The sequence below is a fragment of the Rattus norvegicus genome, chromosome 10 (genome assembly GCF_036323735.1).
Source record: "Rattus norvegicus strain BN/NHsdMcwi chromosome 10, GRCr8, whole genome shotgun sequence".
Classification (NCBI taxonomy): Eukaryota; Metazoa; Chordata; class Mammalia; order Rodentia; family Muridae; genus Rattus; species Rattus norvegicus.
Window position 1 is genome coordinate 85,085,434 of NC_086028.1, and position 10,758 is coordinate 85,096,191.

At 44.1% G+C, this 10,758-nt stretch overlaps 2 protein-coding genes across 4 annotated transcripts; both read right to left on the reverse strand.

The window, feature by feature from the left end:
* Positions 1-2,882: 2,882 nt before the first annotated feature.
* Krtap4-7l2 (keratin associated protein 4-7 like 2) lies at positions 2,883-3,464 on the reverse strand. 3 transcript variants are annotated; one of them, XM_006247447.3, is made up of 2 exons: positions 3,208-3,464; positions 2,883-3,147 (listed from the first exon to the last, which is right to left on the reverse strand). In XM_006247447.3, the coding sequence occupies exons 1-2, from the start codon at positions 3,462-3,464 to the stop codon at positions 2,883-2,885; spliced, it is 522 nt and encodes a 173-aa protein (XP_006247509.1). The 3 variants fall into 3 exon arrangements, with proteins under 3 accessions (XP_006247509.1, XP_006247508.1, XP_008766431.1); XM_006247446.3 differs by having other exon boundaries at positions 2,883-3,116; positions 3,165-3,464; XM_008768209.2 differs by having other exon boundaries at positions 2,883-3,012; positions 3,097-3,464.
* Positions 3,465-9,792: 6,328 nt separating this feature from the next.
* Positions 9,793-10,284, reverse strand: Krtap4-7 (keratin associated protein 4-7). Its single transcript, XM_063270041.1, has 2 exons — positions 10,148-10,284; positions 9,793-10,057 (listed from the first exon to the last, which is right to left on the reverse strand). Exons 1-2 carry the CDS (start codon positions 10,282-10,284, stop codon positions 9,793-9,795), a joined length of 402 nt encoding a protein of 133 aa, XP_063126111.1.
* Positions 10,285-10,758: the final 474 nt, after the last annotated feature.

The window sequence follows — 10,758 nt, forward strand, 5'->3', positions numbered from 1 at the left end:
AAGGATTCTTTTTTGAGAGCAAAGGGTCACAGTTTCAGTTCATCTCAGTTCAGTAGATTCTCTCGCTGTGATCGAGGCAGCAGTGCAATTTTTGTTTATCCATGACGATTTTGCGTCTTGTCACATCCTCAGTGGGGTGGTCCAGAGTCTAACAATCAAGAAGTTTCTACCTGCCAGGAGCAGCTGGTTAGGTGCTCCGATCCACAGGCAATCTGGAGCTCCCACCGTCCTCATTTCACTTATTAAATGTGAAAAGCGCCTGACACCTGCAGTCTCTCCTTTATGAACAATTTTCCAATCATAAGGCTCCCACTCACCCAGATGAAGAGTTTCTCTAAGCAAGACAGCAAGGAAGAGACCTGAAAGACTAGCATTAGCTTGTCACAGATTCTGTCTGCCTGAGTGCTAGTTGGCCAGAGGTGTCACATCTGCTGTGCTTTTAACAGTTTACTGGGACCAGAAGAACATGGTGGAACTGATGCCGTATCCGTTTTGGGACCTGAGCCTCAGGTGTTGACGTTTCATTCTTCTTTCTGGAGCAACTTCAGCAGCCTACAAGGAAGTCCAGGAAAACCCATGAGGAGACGAAAGGCCAAGCATCCAGCTGACTAATGGTTTGGATGAGTGTCTCTGGAGGACCCATGTGTGGAAGAATTGCCATCTTTTAAAGGCTCCCGTGTTAGGACTTGTCCCCAGCTGCAGTGCTATTAAAGGGTAATTGAACCATGAGAATAAAAACTGCACCACGGGGTGTTTTAGTGAGGGTTTCCTTGCTGTGAAGAGACACCATGACCATGACAACTCTTATAAAAGAAAATACTTAATTGGGACTGGCTTACAGTCCAGAGGTTTAGTCCATTGTTGACATGGCCAGAAGCATGGCAGCCTTCAGGGAGACATGGTGCTGGAGAAGAAACCAAGAGTTTTACTTCTGCATGGGCAGGCAGTGGGAACAAAGAAAGCCATTGGGTTTGGCTTGAGCTTCTGAAACCTCAAAGCTCACCCCTACTGACACACTTCCTCCAACAAGTCCACACCTCCTAATAGTGCCACTTTCTATGAGCCTATGGGGGTCATTTTCAAACCATCACACTGGGCTAACTCACTGATGAGCTTCACGTCTCAAAGAGCTGTTAGAATAGGGTCTGGTTGAAATGGATGTGCACCCCCACCACACCTGGCTACTATGACCTCAACTCCTTAAACTCTTCAAAAAGAGAAAAGGAATTTAAGAGTTCCAGTCCCGCAGGGTGCATATCTGTTAAAATATAAAGAATGGAAATCCTTGAGATACGGAGACCCTAAAAGACCACGCTCTGAAATACTCCGCACTATGCAGACGAGTCATGTGCACGTGAAAACACAACAAAATGCGTGATTCCACGAGTAAAACAACTCACTTTGTGACTATAAATTCTGAAATGCTGCCTCATTAATTGAAATAAGTCGAAGATGTTATTTTTATATTAACTACTCTATTAATTAATTGAGACATAGCCCTGATGTCTCACGCTGTCTGGCCTAATATTCATTATGAAGCCCAGTTGCCTTCACCTTATGATTCTCCTGCCTCAGCTTTTCTGAATAATGGAATTAAAGGCATTCACTACCACACCTGGTTCATTACATTTTTAAAAGAAGATTTTTCTTGATTTCACTGGCATGTACTTTTTTTCCCCTCAGAAATTTGCTTTTACATTCTTGTACAAAAGTGAGCTGATTGGTTAAGGGTAGAATATACTAAAGGCATAAGTATTTTAATTAAGAACAAGGATCTGAGTTGAATTTTTCCTAAATTTGAATATTACGACACACCTATAGGCACACGCATACAAAAACACGTTTTCATGTGTATATCTCACACAGCATTTAACTTTTAAAATGATTTAAATGTAGCTTAATTTCCATTGTATTTACATAAAATGTAAGTCAATTTATTTTGTAAAGATTTACCTTAGTTTTAATTATATGTATCTCTGTGTGGATACGTGCATGTGAGTATCATTGTGGACAGAGGCATCAGATCCTCTGGAGATAGACTTTTATGTAGTTGTAAACCATCCAATGTGTATGCTGGGAACCACACCCAGGTCCTCTGAAGAGCAGTATATGCTCTTAATCACTGAGCTATTTCTCCAGTCCCCTCAATTACGTTTTAAAGATTAATTTTAATGTATTTTGAGGCATATGTATGTGTGTATCCATGTGTATGCATGAAGGGAGTGTATGTGCACATGAATAAAGCTGCCTATGGAAGCAAAAGGAGGGCAGTCAGTCCTCTGGGTCCAGGGCTGCCAGTGAGTTTATATCACTTAACGTTGATGTTGGAAAAACAACTCAGGTTCTTCGCAAGAGCAGTGACTGCTCTTAACCAGTGAGCCCTAAGTCTTCTATTGTTGAGTTCAATGGTTATGGACAACACAGAGAACAGTACCAATAAATTTTTTATATTAATAAAATTTATTAGAAGGAATAGAAACAACAGAATACAAGGAATTCATTTAAGGGAAAAAATACAGAGTATATCCAAACCCTAAGGTCTGGGGTTATAAAGTCAATAAGGGCTGTAGAAAATGTCTGATTTACTAGGAAGAATAATTTAGAGCTACGAGGCCAATCAATTTGGTGACTTGGGGTAAATTCTTAGGTCATAACTTAGAGATTAATTTCAGCACAGTACCAATATTAGAAAGACATGGTAGCAAACAAGAGAATGTAAAGTGAGCCAGGGGGTGTTGACTGACTTTGGGGAGGATGGTGGGCTCACTGGAACTTTATGGTCCATCCTGCTAAATGATGTAGAACACATTCCATGTGATCTGTGGCTTCACACGCTAGAATGGTACACATTTGTAAGAGGAGATGAGTCTACAGCAGGGAACTCAGCAGCAGGGGGTGGCACAGCACATGGGGCGGGGGCAGGTGGAGATGACACAGGTGGGGCGGTAGCAAGTGCTTTGGCAGCCAACCTGACCACAGACTGGTCTCAGACAGCAGCAAGGGCGACAGCAGGGCCGACAGCAGGGGCGGCAGCAGCTGGAACCACCACAGGAGGGTTGGCAGCAGCTGGAGATGCAGCAGCTGGGGCGACAACAGCTGGGGCGGCAGCAGGTGGGCTGGCAGCACACAGACTGACAACACTGGGGCCTGCAACAGCTGGACACACAGCAGCTGGGCCTGCAACAGCTGGACACACAGCAGCTGGGCCTGCAACAGCTGGACACACAGCAGCTGGGGCGGCAGCAGCTGGGGCGGCAGCATGTAGGCTGGCAGCACACAGACTGACAACACTGGGGCCTGCAGCAGCTGGAGATGCAGCAGCTGGGCCTGCAGCAGCTGGACACACAGCAGCTGGGGCGGCAGCAGGTGGTCCTACAGCAGGTGGTCTGACAGCAGCTGGGCTGGCAGCAGCCTTGGCCGCATCCCTCCTCAGAGCAGACAGAGCCGCAACAAGAGTTGACCATGGTGTCAGAGGTGGAGGTTCTGGGTGGATTTATGAGAGAGTGAAGGTATTGGGTTTGGAAGTCTCCTTGCCCCACACCCCCTTTTATACCCCACTGAGCACCTCATATGACTACGTCATTATTTCCTTGCTAGTATTTACCTTCTTGGAAAACGTAATCATTTAATTACATAATTGTAATGTTTCTAGTTAAATACTCCAATAGAAAGAAAGCATGACATTTTCTTTTCCTGATAGTCCTGTATTTGCAACTAAAACACTGCTTGCATTTTTTTCCACTTGTTGTTGCGAGTAACTTGTCCCATGACTCTCTGGCATTTTGTTTTCCAAATATGACATTCTCCCCCATCTGAACACCATTCCTTGCAAATCATAGAAATAATCTTTCACAAAATCCAGTATGCCTTTTGCTGTCAAGGAATGTTCATTCCAGGCGAGATTCAGGAAGGAGTTAAAAGGAAAGACTGTTTAGAAGGAGGCTGTCCATCTCTCATGAGGACGATGGTGACTTTGTGCGTCCAGTAGAGGATCTGGGAGATGAGCAGGCCTGAGAACATTCTAAATTGTCAGCTCTCACTCCACTATCTTAAGTCAAAGAGCTTGGCAGTGGTGCAACCACTTAGAAATAATAGAAACTCAATTATTATTTTTGTATGTCTTTCTGAAGAACGAATAAGAGTGGGGAGATTTTATTCATTGTTTAATCATGAAACTGCATAGTAGATTTTTTGCTCACTAAGGCATTCAAAAAACACACAGAGAAGGCACTCCAAGTCTCCTCTGATAAGACACAGGCAAAGGGAGCCATTTGGCACAAGATAAAGGATTCCAATGACTTTAATGAAACAAAATCAAAATAAATATGCAGTATATGAATGTGTTCCTTGTACCTTTGACTGGGAGATATATATATTAAACAGCAGGTAAAGGCATTTGCTGCCAAGTTTGATGACCTGAATTCCAACCCCGGGATCCACATGGTGTATGTACCCACACACATACACACAGTAAATAAATGAATAAATAAATAGGTAGAAAGGTAGATAAATGTGATAAAATGCTAATATAGTACCTACTCTGTATGTTTTTTGAATGCCTTGCTGAGTGAAAAAAATGTACTGTGCAGTTTCACAGTTAAAAGATGAATAAAATTTCACCACTCTTAATTGTTCTCCAGAAAGACATAAAGGCATTATTATATACAAAATACAATGTGTAATAACATATATATTAATAATAATATATTTCATACAGTAAGGCTGTAATGCAAAGAATCTTGAATGAGATAAGCAATGACTCATGAAGGGGCGTTTACTTTTGGTCAGAGACTGCTCTGTGTGTGTGTGTGTGTGTGTGTGTGTGTGTGTATGTGTGTGTGTGAAAGAGGGAGGGGGAGAGGGAGGGAGGGGAAGAGATAGAAAGAGGGAGGGAGAGGGGGGAGAGAGACAGTAACAGAGACAGAGACAGAGAGAGACAGTGAGAGATTTTGGCAATATATGTGCAGGAGTTTCTGCTGGCTATTCTAGGCATAGAGCAGGTAACCCTCACTCCTTTCTGTGAGTGGTTGGAAAAGACACAGTCAGAGGGAGCCATTTGGCACAAGATAAAAAATTCCAATGACTTTAATGAAATAATTAAAATCAAAATGTGCAGTATTTGAATGTGTTCCACGTACCTTTGGTGGGGGTGTAGTTTGTAAAATGTTGCTACACATTTGACCCTGTGTGTGCTGTGTGTAGGGGATATAGTTTGTAAAGTGTAACTATGTATCAGGCACTTTGTGATTGTATTGTATTTCTTTTGTTTTTAACATAGTTCTCTGATGTGCTATTCATTCTTCTTTTGATAGAGCGGACTAAAGAAGCACAGAGAGGCTAAAACCGAAACATCTGGCCAAGAGGAAACACAACGCGAGCTGAACCTGCCTCTGAGTAGCAGAGGGAGTGTGAAGAATTAAGCTTGCAGCCTTTGCTGGAGGTGTTTCATCTTCTTGGAATGCTGCTCGCCCATCAAGACTCAGCAGAGATGTTTGCTCCTGCACGGTGTCTGTTCTGCTAAACGTCCCTCTTCACATGTCATGACCCTAACTTCTAACTCAGCACATTCTACTTCATGATAGTGGTTTGTGGAGTAGATGGAAACGCAAGATGGGCCATTGTATGTATTGGAGAAAAGACAGGAAATAGTTCAAAAGTCACCATTTATTTATCTAATCCATTAGCCAAATATTCATATTGCTTATGCGGCACTGAGGGTGTCTCACCAGATAAAGGCTATGGGTAGAAAGCTGCAGAAGCCTTGATTTGCAGTGGAAGATTTGTTTGCAGACGTCCATGAATGTGCACTGAGAGTGCACTGCTCAACTAACATGTCTACAGCCATGGGAGTGGGGGTAGGAGGGGAGGCACTTACCAAACCATAACATCCATATTTTTTGTTTTTGCCCCAGACTTCCCAGTTTCACTCTTACTGCTAGGAAAACTATCAATTAGCCCAAAATATTTCTGAACACCCTTTGACTTTGCTTGAATTTCACACACTACAGAACCCTGGACAAAGACTCCATCCTGGAAGGTCCAAGAGAGGAATTGGGGAAAACTGGTCCAAAGAGTGGGGGGAAATCCAAAGCATTTGTATTAATGATGAGATTAAACTGTGGGCAAAGCCCAGGTGTGTGAGTGAGTGATGTGTGCTTACTGTGTGTATGGGTGGCCTTAATAAGGCTGCAGTACATACCAATGGATCCTGAATGAGATTAGCAGTGACTCAGGAAGAGGAATTTACTGTTGGTCACAGACTCTTGTGTTGTTTTAAATTCTAAAGACTGTGTGGGGGAGGAAGAGGGAGGGAGGGAGGGAAGGAAGGAAGGAGAGAGAGAGGGGGAGGGAGAAGGAGAGGGAGAGGGAGAGGGAGAGGGAGAGGGAGAGGGAGAGGGAGAGGGAGAGGGAGAGGGAGAGGGAGAGGGAGAGGGAGAGGGAGAGGGAGAGGGAGAGGGAGAGATTTTCCTAGAAAGGAATAAATGTTATTTATATAAACTTTGTTATTTTCTTCTTGGATCACGTGCAACATATTTCTGTCGTCGTGCTTGCATTCTTATTTCTACGAGGCACCGAGAGATTGAACATCCATTTTAATGAATGGTTCTAGCTCTCAAGCCATCAATCATGAACAGGTTTTGGGAGGAGGTGGGAATCTCCAGAAAGCATGAGCTGAGACAGAGATCAGCGTGCGGCAGGTTCATGGGACATGTTTTAAGGATCAGCTCTCGTGGAAGGGAAGGAAAGAGAGTGGGATTAGATACTGGGAAAAACAAAGCTGGAAGGGTACTCGTGGGCAGGCTTAGTAGTCTTGGGGGGAGTTCAGAACATGGAATGACATGTTTGAAGCATGTCTAAGTGGGAAATGTGGTTCTTTATCACGCCACCTGGGAAAGGGACAACCTCAGAGAAAACCACCACCTCCAGCAACTGCAAAGGACTTTACCTGCCTTTCATTCACATCACTTGTCTGCCTCAGAAATGGTCTTTCTACATGAGAGGATGAATGCCCCATGGATAACCTGCCCTCATGAAGCACGCATGTGGACACGAGGTTCACCACACTCGACTCTGGAGTAGAACATGTAAAGATTTTGCTAAGCTGCCCATTGGCTGTTTTTAATCCTCCCAATGAGAATGAAAGGTCATGTGGGCTGTGTTCAGTCTTCCTGGATAATTCTCCCTGCTATGTACTCATGGCTGCTCCATTATCTTTAATTCCACTCCCCTAAAAACAAACAAACAAACAAACAAACAAACAAAAACAAGACAAAACAAACATCCCTAGAAAGTGATTAATTTACCTGAAACAATGAAGACTTTCTAAACACGAGGCTACTTCATTTCCCTCAGAATTTTGACTCATTGTATTATCTGCTTTTTTTAAAAAAAATTTAATTAATTGTTTTCTTTTACTTATTTACTTTATGTCTCGCCATCTCGCTCACTGTCCTTTCCCAGTCCCCACCTCCCCCACAATCCTTCCCTATTTCCTCTCCCCTTCTTCTCCGGAGCAGGTTGGGGCAGCCCTGCCTCCCTATATTCCCCTCCCTCCCTGCTCCTCCTGGCACTTCAAGTGTCTGTGAGGCTAGGTGCTTCCTCTCTCACTGAGGCCAGGGAAGGCAGCCCAGATAGAAGAACACATCCCACGTATAAGCAACAGCTTTTGGGAGAGCCCCCGTTCCGGATGTTCTGAACCCACATGAAGGCCAAGCTGCACATCTGCTACATATGAATGGGGAGGCCTTGGTCCAGCCTATGTTTGCTCTTTGGTTGGTAGTTCAGACTCTAAGAGCCCCAGAGTCCAGGTTAGTTGACTCTGTTGCTCTTTCTGAGCAGTTCCTATCCCCTTTGGGGCCCACAATCCTTCCTCCTGTTCTTCCATAAGAGTTCCCAAGCTCCATCAATTGTTTGGTTGTGGGTGTGTGTATCTCTCTGGGTGGAGTCTCTCAGAGGACACTATGCTCTAAGGACTGTAAGCAAAACTACCTCAAGACCCAGCTATACCACTCCTGGGCCTACACCCAAAAGATGCTCCAACGTTTCACAAAGACAGTTGCTTAAATATGTTCACAGCCAAATATGTTCATAATAGCCAGAAACTGGAAACAACCTACATATTGATCAATTGAAGAATGGATAAAGAAAATTCGGTACGTCTACGCAATGGAATATTATTCAGCTAATAAGAACCAACACATCATTAATTTTGCAGGCAAATGGGTGAAACTTGAGAATAGCATCCCGAGTGAGGTAACCCAGTACCAAAAGGACATACATGGTATGTACTCACTAGTTAGTGGATATTAGCTATAAAAGACAGGCAATATGTTATACTCCACAGACCCAAAGAAGCTAAACAAGAAGGAAGGTCCAAGTGAGGAAACTTGACTCTCACTTAGGAGGGGGAATAAAATACACATAAGAGGCAGATGGAGGGAGGAAACTGGGAGGCGGGGGGAGACTGGGAGGGAAATGGGGGAATTCAGGATCAGGTGTGGGGAAGGACAAGAGAGATGGTTTGATGGCCATGAAAATGAATGGAAATCTGCAACTGATAAGGGTATTGTCTGCTTTTTAGGTGTACCAAAATACAATTCACACGTAGGCGGCAGCCATGCTTGTGAGATGTATGGGTGTAGGTTTTGGTATCACTAGGAGGCATGATCTCACAGCAAATTCCTTGATCCTCTTGTTCTTAAAATCTTTCCATCGTCTCTTTCACAGTGTTCCCTGAGCCAGGGGTGAGGGGATGCTTGTTATAGATGTATCTGTTGGGACCGTGCTCCACAACGCTGCACGATGATTGGTTGTGGTTTTCTGTAGTGGGCTGAATAGGTTATATCTGGGAATATATGCATATACAATGAGAACTGATGAAAAAAGGAGGGGATAGATTTGAAGGAGAGCAGGGTGGGATATAAGAACGGATTGGGAAGGAGAAATGTCTTTATTAAAATACAATCTCAAAAAAACCCCCCACAATCTCAAAAAATTAACTAGGTAGCTAAGTAACTAAGATAAACAATTACATTTACCCAGGAAACATGCAAAGGTTTCAAGGTTTCTTTCTCTCTTTTAATTTTAATTCTCTCTCTCTCTCTCTCTCTCTCTCTCTCTCTCACAATGTGTGTGTGTGTGTGTGTGTGTGTGTGTGTGTGTGTGTGTGTGTGTTCGCAGTTGCCACAGCATGTGTGCAATCAGAGAACCACTCATGGGAGTCAGTCTCCTCCCACCACGTGAATGCCAGGTTTGCAACTCTGATCAACAGGACTAACTAACAGATTAATTAACTGCCTTTATCCTTTGAACTATTCACTCACCCTCTTTTCATTTACATATTTACACATACATTTTTAAAGAAAGAAGCAGTCACATTCAATTGTCATTATCCTTGTGTTGGATGTTTATTTTTGTTATGCAGAAGTAGTAAAATATAAAAAAAACTTTGCAAAAGCTATAAAAGACAATTAATAGATTTTAATGTCACAAGCTTAAAATGCACGCTCCTCCAAGTGCCAGGGATAATTTAAATTCCTGCAGCATGATGAATAGATAAAAATACAAGCTGAGGCATGTTGGGGGAGACCTGTTAAGCTATATGGAGGTTTTTGATAAAATCATTCTAAGGAAGAACTTTGGAGAGAAGGCAGAATGTGCACAGGGAACAATTGCAAACAAGTCTGACTTCTGGGACTGAGGAGATCAAGTCCCTCAAACATTGCACTTTTTAGAAGGAAGGACTTCATTTGTAGAGATTGAGGAGGTAAATGGCACATTCAAACAAAAGATTTAGCAGCAGGGGGTGGCACAGCACATGGGGCGGGGGCAGGTGGAGATGACACAGGTGGGGCGGTAGCAGGTGCTTTGGCAGCAGACCTGACCACAGACTGGTCTCAGACAGCAGCAAGGACGACAGCAGGGCTGACAGCAGGGGCGGCAGCAGCTGGAACCACCACAGGAGGGTTGGCAGCAGCTGGAGATGCAGCAGCTGGGGCGACAACAGCTGGGGCGGCAGCAGGTGGGCTGGCAGCACACAGACTGACAACACTGGGGTCTGCAACAGCTGGACACACAGCAGCTGGGCCTGCAGCAGCTGGACACACAGCAGCTGGGCCTGCAGCAGCTGGACACACAGCAGCTGGGCCTGCAGCAGCTGGACACACAACAGCTGGGGCGGCAGCAGGTGGTCCTACAGCAGGTAGTCTGACAGCAGCTGGGCTGGCAGCAGCCTTGGCCACAGCCCTCCTCAGAGCAGACAGAGCCACAACAGGAGCTGACCATGTTGTTAGAGGTGGAGGTTCTGGGTGGGCTTACAAGATGGAGAGAGTTCTTAGTCTGGTCTCTTTCCTTACTGTCTCTTGCTTTTTATACCCTGCTAAGGACTACTAACCAACCACGTGGGTGGTGACTCTTGTTTATACTACAGAAGATCAATTAGCATGTGTTAATTAGTATTGTTATCTTTATATAGAAAAGACTGCTTCCTTTTCCTGCTCTATTCTAAGCTATCCAATTTGGCAAAGCCCAAGAGAATCAACTTTCCTTTTCTCACTTTGATATTATATCCCCTAAGGTAGGCACAGTTCACGACTTTGTCTCCTTGGTTTGAGTGTTAATTCTTTATTTCTGGACTTACCCTGGGGAAATGTGTTCAGAATGGACTTCATGGTGACTATATTTCTGGCAGCAACAGGTTAGAATCAGGACTTATGGGATACTGGTGGGAAAACAGGGTGAAATATTGGTATTTTGGGA

Bases quoted from the DNA above. Each gene is read 5' to 3' on its own strand.
- Krtap4-7 (XM_063270041.1), bottom strand. From the start codon at position 10,284: ATGGTCAGCTCCTGTTGTGGCTCTGTCTGCTCTGAGGAGGGCTGTGGC. The intron at 10,058-10,147 runs GCCCAGCTGCTG...CAGCTGTTGCAG, and splicing joins TGTGTGTCCAGCTGCTGCAG to ACCCCAGTGTTGTCAGTCTG.
- Krtap4-7l2 (XM_006247446.3), bottom strand. From the start codon at position 3,464: ATGGTCAACTCTTGTTGCGGCTCTGTCTGCTCTGAGGAGGGATGCGGC. The intron at 3,117-3,164 runs GTGTCCAGCTGT...GTGTGCTGCCAG, and splicing joins GTTGCAGGCCCAGCTGCTGT to CCCACCTGCTGCCGCCCCAG.